General features: G+C 35.1%; 1 protein-coding gene across 6 annotated transcripts in view; it reads left to right on the forward strand.

Annotated features, from left to right (window-relative positions):
• The window catches only part of AKAP9 (A-kinase anchoring protein 9), a 155,380-nt gene that overhangs the window by 50,521 nt on the left and 77,021 nt on the right, over positions 1-27,838 (forward strand). For all 6 annotated transcript variants that reach the window (XM_045497029.1, XM_045497030.1, XM_045497032.1 and 3 more), the window contains 9 exons: positions 2,841-3,054; positions 4,907-4,986; positions 7,937-8,075; positions 8,514-8,599; positions 12,579-12,690; positions 13,356-13,554; positions 17,759-17,855; positions 19,297-19,389; positions 26,356-26,697. In XM_045497029.1, the coding sequence (XP_045352985.1) occupies positions 2,841-3,054; positions 4,907-4,986; positions 7,937-8,075; positions 8,514-8,599; positions 12,579-12,690; positions 13,356-13,554; positions 17,759-17,855; positions 19,297-19,389; positions 26,356-26,697 (1,362 nt within the window). The remainder of the gene's footprint in view (positions 1-2,840; positions 3,055-4,906; positions 4,987-7,936; positions 8,076-8,513; positions 8,600-12,578; positions 12,691-13,355; positions 13,555-17,758; positions 17,856-19,296; positions 19,390-26,355; positions 26,698-27,838) is intronic.

Below are 27,838 nucleotides of genomic sequence, written 5' to 3' on the forward strand. Positions count from 1 at the left end.
TTAAAAAAGACTTAATTGGAGTGAATTTGAAGCTGTCAAATGGTCAGATTTTCTCAGTAAGAATTTTACTTTCTCTACTGAAGACATTTTCAGTGACATTCAGATACCCTCTCCTTGACATTAACTTACATAAATTAAAGAGAAGCAAACTGGTAAATTCCTTCCCAGTTGTCACTACCATGACAAACCCTCTTACTGGGAGAGGGGAGTAAAGTGGGGGTGGAGGGGTGGGGAAGGAGCTCACAGAAGAAATAGACGGATAATTTTACACAACAGTAACACCTACAAGCAATCTACATATGCTTAGAAATAATGCTGACTCCCCCCGGAATACCATACTCTTGGATGAAATTAATTGGCTAATAAACATGAAAAGGTGCTTTCAACCTTATGAGTCTCACAATAAAATGTGGTGAGGATATGGGGAGATGAGTACTCACATACGCTGTTAATGTCAATATAAATTGGTACAATTACAGAAAACATAGTTTGGTAAAATTTAATACATTTAATGTACATTACCTATGACCCTGCAGAACCATTTCTAGGTGGTTGTCAGTGTGGTCCCTGACTAGCAGTATCAGCAGCACTTGAAAACAGGTTAAAATTAAAATTTTGGGGCCCCACACCAGACTTCCTAAACCCGAAGCTCGGGGAAAGAGCCCAGCAATCTGTTTTAAAAAGCACTCCAGGTTGTTCTGGTGCCTGCTAAAGTTTGAGAACCACTTTATGAGGGAAACACAAGTATATTTGTACAGGGGCATATCTAAGAATTTACTGCAGTATTTTTGAAATATCAAAAAATTAGAAATAATAGTTGGTCTCCAAGAAGGAAATTGACAAATCGTGGTGTATTCACAGATACGGTACCACAGTTAAAATAAATTAACCTGTATCTACATGGGTAGATCTCAGTATATTGAATGAGAAGAATGATTTGCAAAATAAATACCATTTTGTACCATTTATGTAAATTCTCAAAAACTTAAAATATATATTGTTTACATGTACTGAAAAGTGATAGTATAAGAAATGGAGTGGACTTGTTGCAAATTTATGATAATAATTGCCTCTGGGAAAGGAGGAATGGGAATATAGTGGATTAAATTTTATTTATGTTTTCTTTCTAAACCAAAAAAGTTTGTAGAAAGGAGAGAAATGGGGGGGGGGGGGGGAGGAAGACAAAATAATTGTATTTATTTGGGTTGTGAGTACATGTTTATTACATTATTCTTTTCATTTCTCTATATTTAAAACATTTTTATTTTTTAAATGCTTATTATTTGAGAGAGAGTACAAAGTGGGTGAGGAGCCAGAGAGAGGGAGAAAGAATCTGAAGCAGGTTCCATGCTCTCAGCACAGAGCCCGATGTGGGGCTCACTCTCACAAACTGTGAGATCATGACCTGAGCTGAAATCAAGAGTCGGATGCTTAACCAACTGAGCCACCCAGACAGCCCTAAAATATTTTTAAATGATGAAGCAGGCCATACTACGACTATACCATCTATCAAAGTTTACAGTAAAGTTGTGGTAATGGCAAATATTGTGCTACTTTCCTTGAAAAAGATAGGTAGATCAGTGCAACAGAATGAAGTGAGAAAAATCAGACCTCTCTCTTTTTTTTAATATATGAAATTTATTGTCAGATTGGTTTCCATACAACACCCAGTGCTCATCCCAAAAGGTGCCCTCCTCAATACCCATCACCCACCCCCCCCTCCCACCCCCCATCAACCCTCAGTTCTCAGTTTTTAAGAGTCTCTTATGCTTTGTCTCTCTCCCAGTCTAATGTTTTTTTTTTCCTTCCCCTCCCCCATGGGTTTCTGTTAAATTTCTCAGGATCCACATAAGAGTGGTATCTGTCTTTCTCTGTATGGCTTATTTCACTTAGCATCACACTCTCCAGTTCCATCCGTGTTGCTACAAAGGGCCATACTTCATTCTTTCTCATTGCCACGTTGTACTCCATTGTGTATATAAGCCACAATTTCTTTATCCATTCATCAGTTGATGGACATTTAGGCTCTTTCCATAATTTGGCTATTGTTGAGAGTGCTGCTATAAACATTGGGATACACGTGCCCCTATGCATCAGTACTCCTGTATCCCTTGGGTAAATTCCTAGCAGTGCTACTGCTGGGTCATAGGGTAGGTCTATGTTTAATTTTTTGAGGAACCTCCACACTGTTTTCCAGAGTGGCTGCACTAATTTGCATTCCCACCAACAGTGCAAGAGGGTTTCCGTTTCTCCACATCCTCTCCAGCATCTATAGTCTCCTGATTTGTTCATTTTGGCCACTCTGACTGGCATGAGGTGATATCTGAGTGTGGTTTTGATTTGTATTTCCCTGATGAGGAGCGACATTGAGCATCTTTTCATGTGCCTGTTGGTCATCCGGATGTCTTCTTTAGAGAAGTGTCTATTCATGTTTTCCGCCCATTTCTTCACTGGATTATTTGTTTTTTTGGGTGTGGAGTTTGGTGAACTCTTTATCGATTTTGGATACTAGCCCTTTGTCCGATATGTCATTTGCAAATACCTTTTCCCATTCCGTTGGTTGTCTTTTAGTTTTGTTGGTTGTTTTCTTTGCTGTGCAGAAGCTTTTTATCTTCATGAGGTCCCAATAGTTCATTTTTGCTTTTAATTCCCATGCCTTTGGGGATGTGTCAAGTAAGAAATTGCTGCGGCTGAGGTAAATTAGACCTCTCTTATATAAAGTTTTAAACTGTAATTTCATGTATTTCCCCCTTGTAGTCAGTAAATGCAGAAGATAGAAGTTATTTTAAAAATGTAAGTTGTTTAAAAGTATTCTAATGTGTACATACATTCACTTTAAGAATGATTTAAGGCTACAGATGGAAGCTCAGCGTATATGCCTCTCTCTGGTTTATTCAACTCATGTGGATCAGGTTCGTGAATATATGGAAAATGAAAAAGATAAAGCTCTTTGTAGTCTTAAGGAGGAACTTATTTCTGCCCAAGAGGAAAAGATAAAGGAACTTCAGGAAATACACCAGCAAGAGCTACAGAATATAAAAACACAAGAAACAGGTAAATGGCTTTCTAAAAAAATTATAAGTACTATGAAATAAGTAAATATCACTTAGAGCCCACCATTCCATGATTCTGTCCTGGTCTTAGAACCCATAGAGGAAGGTAACTGTATATCCAAGTCCTGGATTCATCTGTTCATATAATCATTGCACATTTTTTTAAGTGCTTGGGAAATCTAAAATTACTGAATTATTTTCCCACAGAAGTTGTAATCAAGTGGGAAAGCAATATAAAATAAACTCTTAGAAAACAATAGATCAATTTCTATAATAGAAAAATGACTAGAAAGAATGGAAGAAAAAAGGAAAAAAGACTTATACCTCCTGGGAGGAGGAGTGGAGTGAGGTTGCAGGCAGGAGTAGGGTTGTTGGAACTTTATGGAAGGTTCCTGAGTCTTAAACATAGAGGTGTGAGAGATCGTAGCCATCTTGGAGAATTGAGAGTTCAAGTTACGTGAGAAAGTGGTGGGTTATAAAGCTGTTAAGATTGACAGGAGCTTGATTAGAAAAGGCCTTATATACTCTGACTGAAGCATGTTTAAGCTTTATGCTATTGGTGATAGGACCTGTAAGATTTTAAGTAGTGGGAGTAACAGTAAAATTTTTATTTTAAGGTAACACCATGAGGCAAAGTAAGGAAGGTGATTAGTTCTAGGAAGACCAGTTAAGCAACTTTGGAGGTAATTCTGCTAACAATAAGGGGCTGAATAAAATGTCATTGAGGTTGGAAGAGAGAGTCAAAGAAGTAGGCTGTAGTCTGCAGTTGATATTAGGAGGAAAGGGGGAAGAATTGAGAGGGGTCCGTAAGTTTCTAGTTTGGGTAGCTGGATTGAAGGGGAGACTAGTTATGAGGAGTATGCAGAGCAGATCTATGGGAAGAATAATAAATCCAGTTTGGAACATAGTGAGTTAAAAATACCTTTTGACTTAAAAAAAAAAAAAAAGTTATCTAGTAGGCAGTTAAAAATAGAAGTCTGAAATGCAAGAGGTTTAGGCTCAAGATTAAGATTTGGAAATCCAAAGATCATTTGAGGCCAGAGAAAAGAATGAGATGTCCTAGGAGACTGTACAGTAGGCACTGTGAGAAGCAACAACATATAAGGCATCTGAAGTAGAAGACTAGTTGTAGTTAGCTTTTATCTCTAGTAATTGTTTAATCACTCTATTAAGTAGACTTCCTGTGTTCAAAACGTCTGTAGGTTTTCACCCTTGACAGATATACTTTTGAGAATGAGGTGGTTCCTAAGTTTGTCTAGTTGCTCGGTTGAACAGAGTAGCATTTAGGGAGTGGCTTAAATATCATTTTTCCACTTCTTTAGGTTTGAATGTAATAAGATTTTAAGCATGTATTATTTTTAATGATATCCTCTAAAGGATAGAATCTGTCCAGTGGTTTTTCAACTATAAGTTAATTAATGGGTCCACTAATGGTTGATGCAGTTAGTGAGTAATGGCCAGCTTTTTTTTTTTTTTTTTTTTTTTTAGTAAATAAAAGAATACAGTAGAACAGAAAACATTAAAAGCATATAGTATATAAAAAAAAGTAAATAATCTGTGAAATTCTTGTTTCAGTTTTCCATGGATGTGTATAATAGGTTACAATATATGACATATTTCTTATATTGGGGAGTAGTAAAATTTGTAAATCACCACTTCATACCATTTTGTAGGATATAAACTGAGAATCTTAAAAATTATCTGAGACCATTAACATTGAGCAGTGGAAAATAAGTTTTAAAGAAGGAATTTAAAACTAATCTTATTGTAAGGGAAGCTTCCAGTTGACATAGGTTTAAAATGATAATAGTACTTAAGTAGATAAATGTTTAATACAGTATCTGTTCTATTAGGTGATGAAGTGAAGCCTTTACAAATGCTTATTGGAAAACTACGCAGGGCAGTGTCTGAAGAATGTTTTTATTTTACACAGGTAAGATATTAGTTAAAAAGCACTTTTAGGAATGAAATCTTGCCACTTGCAACTACGTGGATGGAACTACAGGGTATTATGCTAAGCGAAATTAGAGAAAGACAAATATCATATGACTTCACTCATATGAGGACTTTAAGAGACAAAACAGATGAGCATAAGGGAAAGGAAACAAAAATAATATAAAAACGGAGGGGGACAAAACATAAGAGACTCTTAAATAATGGAGAGCAAACGGAGGGTTACTGGAGGAGCTGTGGGAGGGGCAATGGGCTAACTGGGTAAGGGGCATTAAGAAACCTACTCCTGAAATCATTGTTGCACTATATGCTAACTAATTTGGATGTAAATTTAAAAAAATTAAAAAAATGTAAAAAAAAAATACTTTTAGACAGGAAATGCTATACTTCAGAACTGCACTTAGAAAATATTCCTGGGTTTTTTTGGGGCGCCTGGGTGGCGCAGTCGGTTAAGCGTCCGACTTCAGCCAGGTCACGATCTCGCGGTCCGTGAGTTCGAGCCCCGCGTCGGGCTCTGGGCTGATGGCTCAGAGCCTGGAGCCTGTTTCCGATTCTGTGTCTCCCTCTCTCTCTGCCCCTCCCCCGTTCATGCTCTGTCTCTCTCTGTCCCAAAAGTAAATAAACGTTGAAAAAAAAAAAATTAAAAAAAAAAAAAAATATTCCTGGGTTTTTAACTTTAAAATGAGCATTTAAATGTTTTCTGATAATCTTTTGAAACAAAAGAGATTGGAGTAAATTATCTCAGCAGTGGAACAGACAAAAGGTGTACCTAATACAAAAAAACAGTGGACCAATAGAACCCAAAAAAAGTCTGTTTCCTGCCCCTGCCAACTTTGGTCGTTGAGTGCATCCATTGACTTACCTGGGGAGATTGCATAAGATCAATGAGATATGATTTCACACTTCAGATTGCCAAAGTCTAAAAACTCTAATTATGCCAAGTATGTTTGTAAACTTAGAGTGAGATAGAAGCTCTTACACACTCCTGGTGGAAATGTACTACCTTGAGAAGGAGTTTGGCAGGGTATATTTTTGAAGATATATACATCCTACAACCCAAGCATTTATTTGTGCACAGTCAGATCTGTTCATTGCTAGAGTGTCTTTATTAAGTTAAAAATGGAAAACAACTCAGCTTTCCATGAACAATCGTAATAAATAAATTGTGTTATCTCGATGCACTGGAACTCTGTTTAGCAGTGTTTGATGTCTGTACTAATGTCAGTTAATCTCAAAAGTATAAAGTACGTATGCTCGAATAATTACCTCTGAATAGAGAGAAAGGTGCATAAAATGGATAAGCAGTACTTAAAATAGAGCGCTTCAAATCTATATGTAATTTTCAGTTTCTTTAAAAAATATGGAGATAATATGACAAAATTGACCATTTGTTAAAGGTAAGTAATAGATAAACTTTTTCTGCATATTTGAAATAGTTAAGAATTTATAATCTTTGCTTTGGTTTGTCCCTAATCTCTATCCCGGGCTTTTATATTTATGAATTGGAGGAAGAGGGTGGTATTAGTTGGGACAGGTAGAGCTACCTTACTGATTTTGATTACCTATAAAATTGTTCAAAGAACAGTGTTGCAAAAACCTCAAAAAGTAAGAAGCAACCACACCTAATGCATGTCTTCATTCAGCTACTCAGCAGTGTCCACCTCCACTTCTGAAGCATTCAGGCATTGTCCTTTCATATCTATTGTTGATATTCAGTAAATAATGGAAAGAGAGCCCAAGTTGAATTAGTTAAGTTATAAACTGACTTTATGTTTTTTTCCTTTTGTTATTGTCTTTACCTGATCCCTAATCTCAAGTTGAAATATGAATCACTTGTTCTGATAGAGGGGTCCTCTGGGGTTCTTCATGAAACCTGGTTTTGTCACTAATCATGTTGCCATAGACTAGTTTTTTCATCTTTTTGAGTCCATTTCTTCATTAGTAAATGGGGTGATCATTCAGGTTTCTGCCAACCCTAGTATGATAAAATTCCATTTTAGAAACTGCTGAAAATTTAATACACTCAGTTGTTAATTGACAGTAAAGTTAACTTTTAAGCAAATCTCAAGAAATAGTAATAAACAATTTGGTTTGTTTCCAGTTGTGTGCAGGGCAAAGGTGAAACTTATTTTGAGGGCTTCTGAAATGATTATGGGTCATGTGTTGTTTTTAAATGATGGTAGAATTTTCTGTTGCTCAGGAGAAAAAAACTAATAATGTGTCACATATTTGTAATTTGTGCATATAAAGCATAGAATTCTACCTATGTGTTACAGAAAAGTACATGAATGTGATCTACTTCATATAATTTTTTTTTAATTTAAATTTTAGTTAACATACAATGCAGTATTGGTTTCAGGAGTAGAATTCAGTGATTCATCACTTACAACACCCAGTGCTCATCACAAGTGCCTTCAGAATTTATAGACTACTTTCCAATCATAATTTTTTTTTTTTGAGTAAGCTCTATGCCCAACATGGGGCTTGACCTCGTGACCCCAAGATCAAGAGTCACATGCTCTGCCAACTGAGGCACCCCTAGTCATCATCTTTTAACTTCTGTCCTTGTCTTCTGGTGTTTTTTCAAGGGTAGTTGGCATTACAGAGATAACATCAATCTAAGATACAAGCTAGAAAGTGGTAGATTGCAGTACAAGCTATATTCATTATTAGAAGCAGAAAAAATAGTTTTGTGCAGTTAGGATTATCAATATTTTTCCACTGTAGGAAGTATTTTATGTCCTAGAGAGAGAGAAAGATTTAGATTTAACCATTTCTTTTGCAGACTGATTTGGTGTATGGAATAGTGTTTCCTTGCTGATTTTTCTGTGCCATTTTGACTTTTACATATAGGAAAATAACGTTTAATGATTTTTCAGAGGCAGAAATCAAAAATTTTTAATTCTGTAAAATACTAATTTTGTTAATAGACTTTTTGCAATGTCCTTGGTGAACATCATACTCCTGCTATAAAATGTGACATAAATATAGAAGAGAAAGAGAGTTCTGGTGTGCATACTTCTGAAAATCAAGAACAAGAATTGCAAGATTATAGATATGAAGTTCAAGGTAATAAAATCTTACAGTCTTTTTTCTTTTTTCTTAAATATTTATTTGTTTGTTTTGTGAGATAGAGTGCAAGCAGGGGAGGGGCAGAGAGAGGGAGAGAGAATCTTAAACAGGTTCCACACTCATTGTGGAGCCGACCCAGGGCTCGATCTCACAGCCATGAGATCATGACCTAAGCCAAAACCTAGAGTCGGACACTTAACCAACTGAGCCACTCAGGTGCCCCTTCCCACATTATTTTCTTAAGTCAGTTAATGTGATGAACTTTTACTTTTAATCATAATTCAGTCATTTAATATCTTTTGGGGTTCATGAAATCTTATTTTTAACATACATTTTTATTTATGTAATGCAATAATTGTGATATAAAGAGAATCAAAGATGTCCACAAGTTTGCTTGTGAAATGAAATTATTATAATTGTTTGTTTATCATCTAGACTTTCAAGAAAATATGCAAACTCTTCTCACCAAAGTAACAGAAGAATACAACAAACTCTTGGTACTTCAAACACGATTAAGTAAGGTCTGTGAAATGGAAAATGTATTATGTTTTCATTTATTGTGTCACATGCTGTTTTATAAGCTTCTTCATCAACTAAGCATTTCTAAAATAAGTGAACATGAAAAAGATGAAGGAAAAGTTACATATTCATAGTATCAATGAGCTAACGGAATATCTGCAAGTTGAATACTATTTACCCCATTTGAGAGTTTTGGAAATCCTGATAAAGTAAGATATATATAAAATGTCAGATTGTAAACTTGGTGAAGCAGTTGTATTTAGTTTTCTATATAGCAGTTTTAAAGTAGCGGGTCTGTTTTAGAGAAAAATGGATTTAGTATAGTTGTTTAGAACCTAGCTAATTAGTTTCACACAGTGTTAGATATGTCAAATTTCTTTCAAGTAGTTGTTTTAGAAATGTATGCAAGAGAATATAGATGGCATAGTGTAATTTATTAACTGTATCAGAAAAATAAATAGCATATATTGGCAAAGATAAGTGTTATGATCTTCATGTTGTAAAAAAAATCCAGAAGGATCTCTGTGTCTGTTTATTTGGGGTACTTTTGATGTCATTCTACTTAACTGGGCAGATTTGAAAGATTTAACTGACACGCAGCGAAAGTTCTATTGCTTATGAGGGATGCTTTGCTAAGAAAATTAGATGCAGATGTGGTTTGGTAACACTGTGTAATCATGGTCTGACATCAACCGGACCTCAGGATCACTTGACAATTCTTGTTCTTCTTTCTCTTCCCCTCCCTCTTTCTCGCCTTCTGTCTTCCTGTTTCTCTTTTCCCCTTTCCATCATTCCTTTTCTTTTTCTCTTCCTCTGCAAGTAAATAAACTATCCTGCCTTTTCTAAAACCTGTAAACCTACTCCACTGTCTTACAGATAACTATGTAGGAGGGCAGGTGGATAGATAAAAATCCTTATTTAACTCTACATTTCCCTACAATAATTACTTTTCTTTCTACTTCCCTTCATAGCCAAGATGTTGATCCCTATTCAAAATCATCATACCATTTTCTTACCAGTACTCTTAGCAGTTTGGATTTTTTTGTTTTTCTACTGCCCTTATCCTGCCTCCAGGGATCCTTCTTCTCTAGTCATACTTGGGTTTGGATCCTTCTTCTCTAGTCATACTTGGGTTTCTGAGGGCTGCTTAGAAAATTAGATGCAAATGTGGTTTGGTGACACTACGTCATCATGGTCTGACATCAGCCAGACCCTCAGGATCACTTCACAGTTCTTTTATGTGGTACTTTACCTTCTCACAATCCCTTCAGTGGATGTTTCTCAGCTTTACAACTTTCCTCAAGTCATATATTCTACTTCTGGTCCCCCTTTGTATTTGGCCTTATCTCCTATTTCTCTACAAATATCAGAGCTATCAATTATAAATTATCTCAGCCGGCTACCTCTAGACCATATGTATTTCTTTAAATCTCTGAATGCCCTAATTAATTTTCCTTCTATCTCAGAAGTTATTCCTTTCCATAACCAAGGTTATTTTATTTCCTGTGACTTTGTTAATATCCCTTTCTACCTCTTCCAAGATTGATAACATGTCCCTTCCCTCTCTTCTGTGATTTCAGCTCCTTTGCTTGTGTTTTTCTCTGTTTCTGTCCTTTCCCCTCGCACATTCGTCACGTTTCTCCTATTTAGAACATAACCGGTCCTCAGTGCCACATCTTCCTTTGTGGTTCTCTTTCTTCTTCATGGTCACATTGTTTGAAAGAAAGAATAGACTGTAGCGGGAACTTCCCCATCTGCTCCCCTCTCCTCCCCATGGTAAACAAGCTTCCAACTTGCACTTCACTAAGCTTTCTTTGATCAAAGTCAGTGGTGAATCCTTAACTGTCAGATTTCCTTTCTGTTTTCTTACCTTCCTTGTTTTCTTTCTTTTAAAAGTATGTTGCTTTTCTTCATGGCAATACACAGTTGAAACTATTAAATAGTGTAGGAGGGCTTATAGTAAGCAAGTAATCCACAGTGATGGATTTGTGAGTCAGTGAATGATGTGTCATTTTGCCTCTTTCTTTTTAGGGCACTGAGTAGGGAACAGTTTGGTTTGATGAGAGAAACACCTCCCTTCCCCAGTACCAGAATGTGGGAGGCTTACTTTGGAACACAGATACCCACCCTAACTTCTTTAGTTCTCCCCAGAAAAAAAATTAAAAAGTGAAATTCACATGTTAACCCAGTAAGGTAGCTCTCACCACAAAGGCATCCAGAGGTTGGTTGAGATCAGTCTCAGCACTGCAGTACATCACTGTCTAACCTGTTAGCTTCATTTTCTAACCCTCCTCCTCCTCATTTTAGCCATACTGAAATACTCCCAGAGTTTCCCAAATGGACCCTGATCTTTCACACCTTGGCCTTTATTGAATGCTGGTTTTTTTCTGCCTGACACTGCCATCAAACTCCAGTCTGCTTGGTGTGTTCTTCCAGTTGGTTCAGATGTTATTTCCTTTGTGTCCTCTTTACCTGTCTTCCTAGACTTAGGCATTTCTTCCTCCATTCTGTTGGCCTTTGGTTACTGCATTTACCTTTTTCTGTTAATTATAATAACAAGAAAAATAATAAATGCAAGTTTGTACAAAGAACTATGGCAACAGGGAAAAGGGGGGAGGTAATGATCTATTTAAAATAATTCCTAGATTCTAAACCCTTCAGAATCAGGGAGTCTTGTCTTTATTTTTATTTCTTCTTAGTGTGGTCCTTGGTTGGAGCACATGGTAGAGGTTTAATAAGTGCTGAGTGAATTAAGTGAAGAGATATATTTGGAAAAGTAGGCTGGAAACTGAAGAATTTACCTGATGGTCTTTATTTTCTTTGGGAAATTAAGAGGCAAGGTCTTCTGTTGAAGTTGTACTAGGGGTTAGGCACGGGGTAGAGGACTTGATAAGAATAGTAACCAGTAAAGTAGCCTTCATGGGAAATAGTTTTATCCTGTGGCTCACCTGCTTTTTGTGGTATTATTTGTTCATCTAGCCGAGCAAGTCCAAACTCTTTCTCCTTGCTTTTAAGGTGCTTTGTAGTCTAAATCTATCTTATTTACATAGCCATCTTCCCCATCCTTATCCAAATTAAACCCCTCTTTACAAGATAGTTTTCTTTACTAGTTATAGCATTAGGCTGTTCATTCACAAATGGCTCATACTCTTTTTTCAGTATAACCTTTCTGATCATTGCCCAAAATGACTGAGGCCTGAATCAAGTTTGACTTACTCTATAACTACTCACACACATCATTCTTTCTTCTCTGTTATTGTCCTAATAGTCAATTATAGTTTAGTGCTTCTCTAGTTACTTAATTTTATTTCCCCAACTAGTTGATACATTCTGTAAGGGCAGATATATATATATATATATATTTTTTTTTACTGATTTTATCTTAGTCTGTCTTGTCACAGTGCTAGCCATGTAGTAGATGATTATTAAGTATTCTATGAATAACTAAATTAAGACACCTAAGCATCTGACAAATTGCTGCCTAATTATAATAGTTAAGGAAATAACTTGAGGTTCATCTGTTTTCATTATTTTCCTTCCTTTTGTGTAAAGAACCATACCATTTGTCAATTACTTGGATGTACATAGGTTATATCCAGAGATTCATAAAGTTACATTACCAAGTATTGATAAACATAAAATTTACAGTGTATGAGTTAAAATTCCGAAGACCAAGTCATATTACAAATACTGTATGAGTTATATACCAAAATTCTGTGCAGCTTCTGTTTTTGTATTAAAATGAACTTCTTTCTGGGTATGAAAGAACAGTACACTTACTAATATAATTGCAGTGCTGTGAAGGGAATGTGAATCACTGTCAGAAGAAAGCGTGGAATAACGTAGAAGCAAAAATATTTATATCAGAGTATTAAAATTCTAAGTGATTTCAAAAACATTTTCAATGTAAAGCTGCTTTAATATAACTTCAAAATGCTAGATCGTATATTTATGTCACTCCTTTTCTGTTCTTTTCAATAGATACATGGACAGGAGACAGATGATGTGAAGCTTGAGGTTGCAGAAGGAGGTCTACCAAAAGAGGAAACAGAGTTTTTATCAGCCTCTCAGATGACCAGTTTGCATGACATTGGTAAATTTTGATTATATGCCACAGTGTAGTATTTTTATACCAAATATTTAATCATTTGATTTTTTTTTTTTTTTAACTTTTGAGAGAGAGAGCACAAGTAGGGGAGGAGCAGGAGAGAGAGGTAGAGGATCTGAAGCAGGGGCTCTGCCCTGACAGTAGCAAGCCCAATGCCAGGCTCAAACTCATGGTCATGACCTGAGCCAAAGTCACATGCTCAGGTGACTGAGCCACCCAGTGCCCTAATCATTTGATTTTCTTACTTTACAATTTGAGATAACCTCGTGACCTTGGGCATTTCAGTATAATCTCTCTGGTCTCAGTTTTCTCATTCTTAAAGTGGAAGATTTGGACTATTGCTGTCTTTGATCCCTTCTCACTTCTTATTCTGTGATTCTAAATTGTTTCCAGTTTAAAGACATAAAGTTGGTAGATTTAGGGGTACTACAGACATGAAGATTAAAGAAATGATCTTGAATTGCACGATTCATTTTGTTTGTTTTCTTGAGTCAAATTGAGTTTAAATTGAAACTTGAGTTATTACTAGTAAAAAAAAACATTATTTTTTCAAAGAAGAATGAATATCTCCACACACAAAAAAGTGATTGTGGTATTTCACTAAGAAATTTCTGTTGAAGTGTTTATTTTCTTCTCTTCATATAACTTAGATGTCAGTCATAAAAGCAAGTTATCTGCTCTGCAAGATTCTGAAAAAATTAGGCAACTGGAAGGACAAGTTCAAGAATTAGAAAACTTCATCTCCTCTTTGCAGCAACAATTGAAAGAAACTGAAGAAAACTATGGGGCAGAGATCCACTGTTTGCAGGAAAGGCTTCAAGCTGTCAGTGAGTCTACAGTTCAGCCAAGGTATCTGTCTACTTACAATTTCATTCAACAGCATTTGTAGAGTAGTAATAGTCATAACATGATTGTTTTCCAGAAGAAAATGTGACTTAAGGAAAATTGGATGAAAGAGATGGGGATGTAGCATTATCAAGAAATAAGAATAAGAGATAATTCTTTGAAATGTGTGAAATATTATAAACTGAAGACATTATAGGGAATTTACTTACACCTTACTTTATAAAAATGCTGGTTGTTGTTAATTTGCTGAGAAGTGTGCATATATTTGTTATCATATGCCTGGTCTTTACTACCTTGATGTGGGACATACCCAAGAAATATAAGATAGGATCATTCTAGTCATGACTGGACTTTCTCCACTTTGTTGTCTAATATTCAGATTCACCATGTCCAGAACTCTGGATCTTCCCCTTGAAATTTGTTCCTTCAGCAGCCTTCTCCATCTGAGGTTACTCTTCTTTCTCTCATACCTCACTTCCAGTCTATCAAAAAATCCTGTTATTTCTGCCTCCAAAATACATCTAAACTGGACCACTTCTCACTAGCCTCCTGCTGCCTACCATCGTCATGTCTCAGGTGGATTACTGCAACAACTGGTCTCTCTCCTTCTACCCTAACTCTTCCCTAAAGTCTGTCCTCAGCACATTTCCACAACTAGATTTAAGACATGATCAGATCACGTTAGTCCAGTGCTCTTCTGTCCTTACAGTGCCTTACTAGGTCCTACATGATGGTTCCCTGTTACCACTTTGACTTTATCTCCTGTTGACTCACCCACCGGTCACTATTCTCATGCCGCACATTCTCCTTGAGATCTCAGACCATCAGTATGCTCTTGCTTTAGAATGATCTTTCTCCAGATATTTACATGCCCAACACATTACCTCCTTTGGGTCTTTATGCAGATATAATGTTCTTATGATGTCTATTCTGATTACCCCCATTTAAATTAAAATTGTTCTTTAGAACTCTGTACGCTAATTTCCTGAGTCATTTCTTTCTATATTACTTAATATTATCTGTTATATATATATAAAGGTATGTACGTATAAGATGAAAACCAAGTTTATATATATTTACAGGAGAGTTTGATTTTATTTGTTTTGTTTAGTGTCTTTCTTTTATGAAAGACTTCAAGCTTTGTAAGGGTGGGGATTTTTGCCCATTTGAGTCATTGATGTGTCCCAGACCGTGTAATTATTCCCTCTGCTAGTAGGTGCTCAGTAAATATTTGTTAAATGAATGAACGAACAGTTCATAATTTAGTTGGGGAGTGTGCTATAATATTTAGCTCTGTGCAATGTTCAGAGATTTCATCTAACTTTGGCTGGCTCTGCTCTTCTAGGACTGTCTTCATAGGCACTTACTAATGGGACCTCAAGACAAAAAAACATTTCTTTCCTTGAGACAAGATATTGAATGTCCACACTTTTGGGGAAGCAGTCTGTTTCTCCTTCTTTTATTCAGGGTCTGTTTGTAGGCTTTGGAATCATTTGCCCAGCCTGGCACAGCCTTCTAAAGCTCCCATTTCATTTGAGATCATTAGCTCTTTAACTTGACCATGCATCAGAAACACTGGAGGCTTTTGAATACTTAAAATTAGATTACTGGATTATACATTTGGAGAGTCAGACTTAACAGCTTTGAGATAGACCATGGACATGTGTATTTGTAACAAAATAATTCTGATACAGAAAGTCCATGAATTGACATTTGGAAACCACCACTCTAGGTTTTCTGATATGAAAGAAAATAAGTAGATAGCAAGAACTCTCTAATAATCAGCTATAGTATTTCATATAGCCTTCCTTTAATTAGTGATGCTTTCTCTCTAAAGTGTGAAGAAAAGGGAGTCTTTTGGAAATATAGACTTATTTGCTGTTACTACAGTTGGGCTTTTGTCAGCTCACCACCCTCTCTCAGAGTTTCTAGAATATTCAGTGGAAGTGTGTTGACAGTACCTCTCAACTAAAACCGTTAGTTTTCTCCCACTCCCCAAAACAGAGGTTACTAAGGACCATGTTCACTCCTGCTAATAGTGATGAGTCAAAGTTATTTCTTGTAAATGTCATCGCATTTTTGGATACAACTATGATGCTTTTTGAATTAAAGTAGATTTGAACTTGTTTAAAAAAATAGAGTCATTCATTTAACATGTATTTGGAGATGTTATATACTAGGAGCCTCTTAGGGATATAGTATAGGATTGGAATGACTAGAGTCAGATCTGCATTTGACACCTGATTTAACCTTTTACTGGCTATACAGTTTTTGGCAGATTATTTTAACATGTCTTAGTAATATGAGGGACAATAAAATTACCATTAAGCGTGTGAGGATTAAATGAAACAATGACTGGGATGGGCCTTAGCTAGATGTCATGGAGGGAGCTATAGATGTATTTAAGTGGCCTTTTCCCTCAAGTGACTTCAGTCTAATCATTGAAATAATACTTATTCACAAAATAATAATTTTTAAGAAGTAGTGGTTAAGGAATATAACATGGTGATAACAACCAAAGTGCTGGAATTTAAACCCATGTCTGTGTGGCATCTTTTACTGCACATTTTTATGATAATTGCTTGTTGGAGTGGTTCCAGAGGAAAAGGAAATGAAGGGATGACTATGAGATATTGGGATAGAAGGAGGAATGTTGAGAACAAAGTGAAGGGGAAAAACAAAGATGACACTGTGTTGTATGAGCTAGAGAATATGGAGAATAATGATACAATAATATAAAATAGAGAAATTAGGCTGGTGGAGAGTTAGCTTAATATTAAGAGGGGAGCAGTGAGTTTGGTTTTAGCCAGACTATATTTTGAATTTGGGATGAACACTTTCAAATGCTATAAAGCCATAGAATGAAATTGTGGACTAAGTAGAATTTTTTTATTAGAATTTGGGTCTTAATAGACCCAAAGTAATCAGGAGGGCTTCTCAGCTATGAAAAAAAGAATCAAAATATGGAGCCAAGGATCAGAATAGTGTGTGCAAGAAGCAGTAAGGAAACAGACAGAATTGTGAGACAGAAGAACCAGGAAAGGACAGAGAAGAAAGACAGGGGAGATGAGTTTTTACAATCATTTATCATGAACAAAGAACACAAATAGGCAGTTCACAGCCGAAGAAACTTATATGGCCAATGGAAGCTGAAGGATATGTAATCTCAAAAACAAAAACAGAAGTGTTCTAACAAAGTTTTAAAACTTTGAGTTGCTGAAGTTTTGAATAAATACTTACATGATAACTGTTGTGGAAGTAAAATTAATGTAACTTTTTGGAATGTGGCATTATATTAAATTTTTAAATATTTATAAGATTTATCATACAGAAAGTCCACAGATGTTATGAGGATTGATATTGTACCATTATTTGTAATAGTGAACATTTAGAAACAACCAAATGTTTACCAGTAGTGGGTTAGTTATATAAGTCAGGAAATGGGATGATGATAACTTATATCTGGCCAGTTTGGGACAGAATGAAAGAAGAGGATAGGAGAAATAAAGGAGGAGTTGGGCAAAAGAGGAGTGGAATAAAGAAGGCAGTGTGGATGCACATTAAAAGTGAAGTGAGAAATTGTATTAGCTAAAACAAAATTATAATTTGCCCCTTTAATCTTTATCCCATGGTTGCTAAATATTAATCTCACCCAAGTTAAGCATTTTAAGAAAAAAAAAATTTTACAAAATAATGATTGTAAAACAATTCAGAATAAAGACGCGAATGCCAAAAGATACATGAATAGATTAAAAACAAAAAAATGTAGAAGTGGTTGTATAAATTAAGAACCTTCTTTTTGCTGCCTCTGCTCCCCAGTTCCACTAGAGATAATCATTGTTACTTTTGATGTCTATTCATCCAGATTTTTTTCTGTTTGTGTGTATAAATAGTGTTTTAATAAGAATGAGCTTTTATGGGCTTTTACTCAGTAATAGCATAGATAACTTTTAGAAAATGTCTCTACCTGTAAATAGCTCCATGTCATATATTTGTAGTACACTTCTTAAAATGGCATAAAATTCAGTGGTGATGTGTTGAAGTTCTCTATCATTGAAGTGTGTTACTTTAATTTTAATTGGAAAAATCAGTCAAAAATACAGTTTGAGTTACAGTACTTAAAACTCTATGCATGCTATAAATTTGGACTAACAGTAAAACTCGTACACAACTCTTAATTCGTTCACTCTCTTTTATTCATGTTTCATTTCTCCAGTGATTCAATGGTAATTACTGAATCTGATGTCCAGAAAACAGTATACCCTGGAAGTTGTCTTAACCAGAACATTGATGGTACAATAGAGGTATTATATTTTTAAACTGTTGTGTGCACTGATACTGTTTCTCTGTCATTTTTATGTCCGTAGTAAAACCGTTGTTAAGAAGTAAGCATAGGGGCCCCTGGGTGGCGCAGTCGGTTAAGCGTCCGACTTCAGCCAGGTCACGATCTCGCGGTCCGTGAGTTCGAGCCCCGCGTCGGGCTCTGGGCTGATGGCTCAGAGCCTGGAGCCTGTTTCCGATTCTGTGTCTCCCTCTCTCTCTGTCCCTCCCCCATTCATGCTCTGTCTCTCTCTGTCCCAAAAAGTAAATAAATGTTGAAAAAAAAAAAATTAAAAAAAAAAAGAAGTAAGCATAATAAATAAGAGGACAACACATTATGTAAAAGACCCAGAAGAATATATAAGCAAAAAAACTTAATGTATTTTCATAGCATAGGAATAACACAAAGTTAAAATTGAGAGTTTTTTCCCCCTAAAATATGTACTGGTTTAAAATTGGTCTTGTTTTGTGTGACATGAGCTATGTAACAAATTAGTTTCAGTACCCTTGCCAACAACTTTTCGTCCCACTATGGGAAGTTGAGTCAGACTATCTCTAGAATAGTGTTTAGGTATCCCCAAAATTCAAGATGCTATGGCTAGGACAATAGTTGAGGCTTCCTTGAGCACATGCCATATGATGTATAAAAGCCCCTCATCTTTTACAGTGTCGGCCAGCTAGCTAAATCACATTCTGTCTCTCCTCAACATTGTATATATTACCAATTTGTGGCCATTTTTCTGAAACTTACAACTACAAAACCCTGGTCTTCATTCAGTGGATTTTTAATTCTTGACTCATATAGAAAACAAAAATCATTGCTTTCTCTTGTTTTGGAAACAGAGGAGAGATGTTGGCTACATATCTTGTTTGTACCATACTCCTCCTATATGGAGTATCTATTTGAATGCCATTCAGGTAATTGGTAAACAAATACTTTCATGCTGAAAATATGTTTACATTTTAAAAAACTGTTTATAGTTTTTACTAGTTACAAAAGTAGTTTGTATTTGTGGGGAAATGGATACTATTAATAAACATCAAGAAAAAAATAAAATTTGCTTATAATTTCATAAGCAAAGATAGCCACTGTTAGCATTACTTAAAATTAGATACATATCTTAATTATATTTAAGAAGTATCTTTAGCCTACTGTAGAACTATGTTAGTAATTGTAAATATGTAAATATATTTCTGACTTTGCATCTTTAAGTTCACAATACTAAGTAGGTTATTTAGAATTCTACACTAGAATTATTCACCAGAATTACCGTTTTTAATTAATAGCAGAACTGAAATTTACTTATTAAAACTCAGTTTTCTAAGAAACATTGATCTTTTGAGGATATCTGAGCATAGAAGTTTAAAAATAAGTGATGTATGATTAGTATAAACAAGTCTGTTACATTTTGCTTTTTAATTTAGTTTTCTGATGAATTTGGAGTGAAAAAGGAAACAAATATGGTTACATTGCTGGAAAAACAGTACCAAGAACGATTAGAAGAAGAAGTAGCTAAGGTAAGTTTATAGTTTGTCAGATTATTTTGATTTATATTCCTTTTGAGCCTTCAGAAAACATAGATTTTATTGATAGTAATGACCTTTTTTTTTCAAGTTTTATTTATTTAAGTAATCTCTACACCCACCATGGGGCGCAAACTCGTGACCCCAAGATCAAGAGTCTCGTGCTGCACCGACTGAGCCAGGCACCCCTGCACTTTTTGTTACAAGTTTTGTACATAGATTATCTTTAAATTGTCAGTTACTGGTATCAGCCACAATTGCCTTTCAATGGAATATTCTGTGAACCTTTCCTTTAGAAAAATATTTTCTTCTTGATGTGGAATAGTAATCAGAAACTTCTCAGAATGCCAAAACAAGTCTTTATAAATTTGTTACCTGGGAGTAGTACTTTGTGATGGAGTTTGGCCTTCCTTTAAAGGTAGGGGATATGGTAGGAAATGAGAAAGAAGGTGGTTTGTCTTTTATATATTTTCTTTGCCTATCTCTTCCTTGAGAAGTGACTGTGATGTTTGTGACTGTAGATACTCTTAGCTGTGCTATGCCCAGAGCCATTCTTTTAAATTCTTGAATACCAAGCATATCACCTAATCTACCATTATGATTCCATTTCTTTTGTCTTTGTATTCCCTTTCAGAAGCATATATCTGGGGTGCCTAGGTGGCTCAGTCAGTTAAGTTGACTGACTCAATTTTGATCATGATCTCAATCATGATCTCGTGGTTCATGGGTTCAAACTCTGCATCAGGCTCTATGCTGACAGAGTGGAGCCTGCTCGTGATTCTCTTTTCTCTCTGCCCCTCTCCTTTTCTCTCTCTCTGTCTCCCACACGTGTGCACACACATTCCATTCTCAAATAAATAAACTTTAAAAATAAAAAAGATAATAAAATGGATATACCTGATTGGGTTCTTATATTGGAACCGTTGAATTCTGATTTTTTCTGCTTTTTAATAATATTTCAACTGTTTCAATATAACAATCCCAGTGGATATATGCATTTTAAAAGAGGAGAATTGATCGATTATACAGGAAATGCATAAGGAGTTAGGTTAAACATAAATTAGAAGAGGAAGTCAGCACTCAAGGAAATATGTGGGCCATATGGACTTAATCACTTCTGTGTCTGAATTGAATGTTTAGTTCCTGGAGATCAAAGTAAAAAGCGAGTCACCATTGCTTATATAGCTCTCATTATCTGGTTCTTTAGAGAAATGCAGATTTTCTCTTGCACTTCGCTCTTAGAAAAATTTCTCAAGTGGAATGTTATAGCAGGGCATCATAGCAATTAAGAGCATGAGGTTTGGTATAGGATATACCATGCTTTAAATTCTTGTTTTTCGGGCTTACTTCTTGTTTTCGGGTTTCCTTATGATCTTAGGAAAGTTACTTAACTTCTGAGTCTATTTCCTCTGTTAAAAGAGGGAAAAATAGGGGGCGCCTGGGTGGCTCAGTCTGTTGAGCATCCAACTTCAGCTCAGGTCATGATCTCACAGCTTGTGAGTTCAAGCCCCACGTTGGGCTCTGTGCTGACAGCTCAGAGCCTGGAACCTGCTTCATATTCTGGGTCTCCCTCTCTCTCTCTCTGCCCCTCTCCTGCTCATGCTGTGTCTGTGTCTCTCAAAGATAAATAAAGATTAAAAAAATTTTTTTAAAAGAAGGAAAAATAGGAATAAGTAATTTTTATAAGGATTCAGTGACCTAATATAAATATAAATCACCTACCAGATGATAGACTCATAAATGAAACTTTTAAAGTGATCATATTATTACTCTGGTAATGATGATGATAGAAGTATGTCTTGTAAAGCATCATTCATCTTAAGCAGATAACAAGAGCACCAAAGTGTAAGTCATTGAAAACTGTTTTGAAGACGTCCAGGGTACAGTGGTCCAAGGGATAACATTTGATGGCCCAGCTTGATCCTAGAATAATGTAGATTGTTGACATGAGCCACCAGTACTGATGGGATTATGCTGTATGCTGTACTCTTTAGGTGTGACTGCTGGAAAAAGATTGAGAACCATTGCTTCAAAAACACAGGGTATATAGGAAGCCCAGTAGGGGTAGTGATTCCCAATATAGATCACATTAGATTCAACCTGTGATTTGTATACCTACTACTGAAAATAGACATTTATTTGCATTTCATTGCCAGGCAGTATTCCAAGTGTTCGGGTATAGCAGAGGTAAAAAAAAAATGAAGTGTTTGCTCCCATAGACCTTACATTCTATCTAGTTGGTGCAGAAAGATGGTGGTAAATACCATGAAAAGAAAAACAGACCTGGGTAATAGAACTGTTAGGAAATTCCATGGGGAGTTGAGATGGTGCTATTTATATAGGGTTATCACAGAAGACCTCACTTTTAGAGTGATCTTAGAAAAAAAACCTGAAGGAAGTGAGAGAGTAAATCATGAAGGTATCGGATTGAATATCTTTTTAGAAAGTGGAATGCAAGAGAAAAAGTCAAGAATTACACCACTGAATGTTTCAAAGAGGTGGCCAAGAAGAATGGCAGGAGTGTGAAGGCCACTTGCCCAACTGCCAGCTCTGCTGAGTGAGAGGACGGTTTTAGTCCTGCCACCCCACAGTCAGGGGACCTATTTGGTGAAATATTATTTATCTTCTTAGCAAATGTGACTGGGTACAGGAGGAAGAAGAAATAAAGGAAAAGGGGCAAGGGCTGCGGGAAAATATTACTCTAGGTTATTTGACATAAGCAGCTGGAAGAATGGAGTTGCTATTAGGTGTCAGAAAAGACTGCAAGAGAGTAGTTTTTGGATAGGAAAGATAGACTTGAGATTTTAGCTTAAGAATTCAGACCCATTAGGGTGCTGGGTGGCTCAGTCAGTTGAGCGTCCAACTTTGGTTCAGGTCGTGATCTCGTGGTTTGTGAGTTTGAGCCCTGCATTGGGCTTGCTGCGGTCGGCATGGAGTCTGCTTCAGATTCTCTGGCCCCCTCTCTCTGCCCCTCCCCTGCTTGTACACTAAAAAAAAAAAAAAAAAAAAAAACCATTAAATGCAAACACTTACTAAATGTTTAAAAATAAATATTGAAGAAGTGGGTGGATGTACATATCTAGAGTTCAGAAAATAGGTTAAGACTACACATGAAAATAGGGTGGTAAATAGGGCAATGTTTTTCAAACTGAGTTGCAACTCATTTTTGAAGCGTGAAATCCTGGTTTTGGACCAGGATTTTAAAATACTGGGAAAGTTCAATTATATAAATACACACAAAATGTATGTGTGTTTTGGGTCACAACATAAAATGTTTTTATTGTTGTGTGTGTGTTTACCATGGTTGCAGTGAAAAAATTTGAACAACAATTAATGTAGTAGTGTAGACAGAGCAGAGGTCTGGGGGCTCAGCCTGGATAACACCGATGTTTAGAGATCAGAGAAATGAGGAGGAATAAAGAAGATAGAGAAAAAGCAGTAAATTAAATATGGGAAAAACAAAAGTAAAATTATATCAAGAGAATTTATTAAACTGTGTCAAATGTTTTTGATATATCACGAATGATTAGAACTGCAAATTAATTATTGGATTTTACAATGTGAAATCATTGGTGAGTTTCACAGGAACACATTTGATGGGGTGGTGCAGATAAACTGATTAGATTGGATTTGAGAGAGTGAAGGGGAAGAATAAAGAGATGAAATTTAGAGTTTTACTTGAAAGAGGAACAGAGAAATACATTGGTATCTCAAGGGTAATGTAGAGAGTCAAGCAGCAGATTTTTGTTGTTGGTAATTTGTTTCTGTTTAAGAAGAAAGATGTCATATTTCTTTGTTAATAATAATTATTGAGGAGAGAAGGAAAAAAATTCGCTAAGTCAGGAGAGAGAGAGACAGTTGTTGGAGCAGTGTCCCTGATTAGAGGAGAGGAGATACAATGCCCTGGAGGGTTGCCATTAGATAGGAGCATGGCGATTTAATCCATGATAACAAGAAAGAAGGCAGAGAATATTTGGTTCATCAGGATGTTTTCAGATACGGTATTTGGAGCCTGTGGAAGTTCTCTTCTGATTGCTTCTGTTTTCTCACTAAAAAAGAAGCAAGGTCAGCACCTGAGAATGAGAAAGGAAGGGAAGACATTGAAGCTTTAAGGAGAGAGGGCTTTCTAGGAGAAGGAAAAGACCAGGGAAATTGAGTAGAATTCCCCAGTATCCTGAAGGACTCAATCAAGGGTAGTAGTTATGAATTTAAAATAACACTGTTCAGCTTGGTTGGATTTTTTTTCCTCCTCATCTAAGTTTAGCTCACACAGGCATGGAGTAGGCAGTTCCCTGTAATCACAGGTGGAATTTGGTTAGATGGTATAGTGAAATGGAAAGGAGAGAATAACAAGGTAGTTGAGTCCTTACTTGAGTTTTTTAGTTTCCAGACCACACCATTGTTTTAATTATTTCTGTTACTCATTTCTGATCTAAAGAAAGTGATTCTTATTGTACAAATTTTTCAAAATTTCAGAATCTTCTTTTGTGACTTAACATATGGTCAGATTTTTGTTGTTTGTCATTATCTTTACCGAGGTATAATTTACATACCATGAAATTCACAGGTTCCAACTGCAAAATTTGGTGAGTTTTAACAGATGTATGAAACCAACGGCATAATCAAGATATAAGACATATCCATGACCCCTAAAGTTTCTTCATGTTCCTTTGTAGACAGTCTCCTTTTTATATTGCTTGATTCTGTTTGCTAATATTTTGTCCAGAATATTTATGTCTGTATTCATGAGGGGCATCATCCATAGTTTTATTTTCTTGTAATGTCTTTGTTTGGCTATGGTATCAGGTCAATGCTGGCCTTGTAAAGTGTTAAAATATATTCTCACTTCTATTTTCTGGAAGAATTTATGTAGAATTGATACTATTTTATTCTTAAATATGGTATAGAATTTGTTAGTGAAACTAACGGGGCCTGGAGTTTTGTTGGAAGATTTTATTAAACTATGAATCTGATTTCTTTAGTAGATTTTGTTTTACTCAAGCAATCTGTTTCTTTAGAGTGAGCTTTGTTAGTTAATGTCACTCAGGGCATTGCTCCATTTCATCTATGCTGTTGAATTTACGTTGTTGAAGTTGTTTATAGTATTCCTTTATCACTTAATGTCTGCTTTCTCACTTTGTTCTTTGTCATTCTGTCTAGAAGTTAATTGTATTGATGTTTTCAAGGGTCCAGCTTTTGGGTTTTTTAAAAACTTTTTGTTTTATTTTCATTGATTGCTTTTCTTTATTTTTTACTTGTTTCTGCTTGCTTTGGGTTTAAGTTGCTTTCTTTTTCTGGTTTCCTAAAAGACCTTTCTTCTTTTCAAATATATTCATTTAATGCTATAAGTTTCCCTTTAAGCACTCCTTTAAGCTGCGTTCTACACATTTTCATTCAGTCTGAATATTTGATTTATTTTGTCACCTCCCCTTTGATTCATGGGTTACTTAGAAATGTGTTGTTTAGATTTTCACATTTAGGGGTTTTCAGATATCTTCCTGTTGTTAATTAATTCATTGTATAATTTTTAATTTCTTTGTGGTCAGACATACTTTGTATGATTTCAGTTTATTTAAATTTATTGCCTTAAATATGTTCTGGTTGAATGCTGCATGCATACTTGAAAAGAATGAGTATTCTGCTGTTCAGACTTTAAGTTTTCCTCTCGTATTACTACCTTCAGCCTGAAAAATTTACCGTAGCATTTCTTTTTGAGCAAATCTGCTGGCAAATTTGACATACAACATATTGTATGTCCTCTGATTTTGAATTATATATTGAATATTTTGAATATTGTGTAGATGCTGAGTCTTAGGATGTTCTGGAAAGTGTGAAAAAAAAATGCTTTTTAAATAGATAACCCATTTAGGTTCAGGCCACAAGTTCTTTCTCACCTTCCCCATACAGATTTCTTCTTCAAGTTTTGACTCCCTCTGCAATTTGCCTGCTTTTGTTTACTTCTCAGAGTTTTCTGGTAGTTGCTTTTGTATTTTGTTCAGTTTTCAATTGTAATCAAGGGGGGAGAGAGGCTGTAGTGGGTTTAATTTATGCTAATCACAAGTCTCTGTCTTAGGTATTTTTATTTCACAATTTAGATAGAATTGTTGCTTTAAACCCATCAGTGTTAGGTTATCCACATATTTACAAAAAGAAATTTTAATGCTCTCATCCTTTCTGCATCTTATGCCTTCCTTCTAGCATCATTTTCTACTTTTTGAGGGACATCCTTTAGAAGTTCTTTTATGGATCATCTATTGGGAATAAACTCTGTTTTTATTGGTTTTTATTTCATGTTATTTTGCTTTCATTCCTGAAAGATGATTTTGTTGAACATTCAAATCTGGGTTGACGTTTTTTTTATGTCAGAACTTTAAAGATAACATTTCATTATTTTCTGACTCCTTCTTGTTTCTACTGAGAAAGTCCTTGTCATTTTAATTGTTGTTCCCCATAGGTAATACATCTTTTTTCTCTGGAAACTTTAAGAATTATTTGTTCTTGGTCTTCTCTTTATTTGTCCTTCCAAAATTCATTGGTCTTGACTCTTAGGAGTAGTACCTTTTTGTATTCTCACCTGTTACTTCATGAAATAGTTTATTTCTGTTAGTCTCTAATATATGCTTCTAGAACAATAATTAGATGTTGGTTGAATATTCTCGTTCTGTCCTTCACTCTGCTTCTCTTTCATATTTTTAATATTTTTAATCTTTTTGTCTTTGTTGCATTCTTAGTATTGAGAGACAAAGAGACAAGCAGGTCAGGTTCAAGACAGGAAATTAAAGTAAAAGCTAGTCTTGAGATCTTGACCACAAGTTAGAGAAGATTGAAGGTATGAGAATCTCTCCATATCACTTTCTGTAGGATTTCTTTTAGTTTAAAACCATTTTGAGTGTAACTTGCTTTTTAAATTCCTGTTGGTATTTATAAATCTAATCCTTTTCATTTACTTTATTTCTTTAGGTCATTGTGTCAATGAGTATAGCATTTGCTCAACAAACTGAACTGTCTAGAATATCTGGGGAAAAACAGGATACTACATCATCAAAACAAGCACATGTTTTCTATCAGCAAGAACGTTATTTAAAAGAAATGAAATCATCACAGGGTCAAGCTTTTGAAGAAATGGACATGAAATTTAAAGAAGAATTTAAACCACTTAGTAAGGAGTTAGGAGAAGATGGAAAGGAAGTTCTGTTATCAAACGATGGTAATCTTGATGATACACTACAATCGAAGGACCATGAACTGACTATTTCAGAAGAAATGTTCTCCAAAGATAAAACATTTATAGTCAGAGAATCTGTAAGTATATTTCCTTGTCTAAAAATCTGTGACTTCCTTCACTATAAAAATATTAGCAGTAATATTCCTTAATGGGGAAGGAAAGTATCAGATCCAATCTTGATTTAGGGATTTGCATTTTGAATGTGTTTTATTACTTGTAAAGTATATGAATAAATGATTTACTATTTTATTAAATAAAATAAGTCTGGCTCATAATATTTTTATGTTAGACATATATATATGCATGGTAAAATCTCATTGTAAATTATATGTACATTAATTTTGTTTCAGTCAGTTTAAGATTAACTATCTACAATATGTCTGAATAAAAGTTTGCTTCATTTAATGTGATGATAACATCACATGGAAGTAGCTTCCTGTTTAAGAAGATAATTTAAAGCATTGTACTCTATAAATACTATTTCTCTTCTTCTATACTTACTCATTAATGGAGGATCTTTTCTGTGTCTGTACTACAACTGCCTGTGCCTTTAATGGAAAGAAAGAAATCCTACCTTTTTTTAATTATCTAAATTAAAATTTTTTATTAATGTTCAGGATAGGTTATATCGTGTTTAGAGGCATACTGAAATAAAATTGTCAACTTCTTTATGAAGTACAAAACTGAGATACTTGTGAAAACCTCTTTAATTTACCAGCAGCTGTTCAAGGCAGAGTGCTTCAGGAACTGAAGTACTTCTAGAAATTCATTAAGGAGTTGATTTCTAATGAGTATGAGAAAGTGGAACATAAAGCTTTTATTTCCAAATAAAAATTATTGAAATTTGTTTCTTATAGATTGTTATATATTCTTATATGTTATATTGTTGTCTGTAGTACTGTGGTGACCACTGCATAATATAAATTAGGTAAAATTTTTCGTGTTTTATAAATTTAATTTTAAATTACAAGTATTTCATTTATATTATCTCCCCATCATAAATGTCAAGAGGGATAAGGGAGCTACAGCTTCATTAAGAGCAGAAGGCATTTTGAGGATTTTTATTCTTTATTCTTCTCCCTTAGATTGCATTTAAACTAACGGACAAATAGCTATTTTGCTTTTGGAGAATAACATGTGTAATGGTAATAAACTTCACACTGATTTAGAATTATAATTAAGACATCTCTTTTTTAAATTTATGTTTTAGTTAAATAA

Source organism: Leopardus geoffroyi, chromosome A2 (genome assembly GCF_018350155.1).
Source record: "Leopardus geoffroyi isolate Oge1 chromosome A2, O.geoffroyi_Oge1_pat1.0, whole genome shotgun sequence".
In the NCBI taxonomy this organism is placed as follows: domain Eukaryota; kingdom Metazoa; phylum Chordata; class Mammalia; order Carnivora; family Felidae; genus Leopardus; species Leopardus geoffroyi.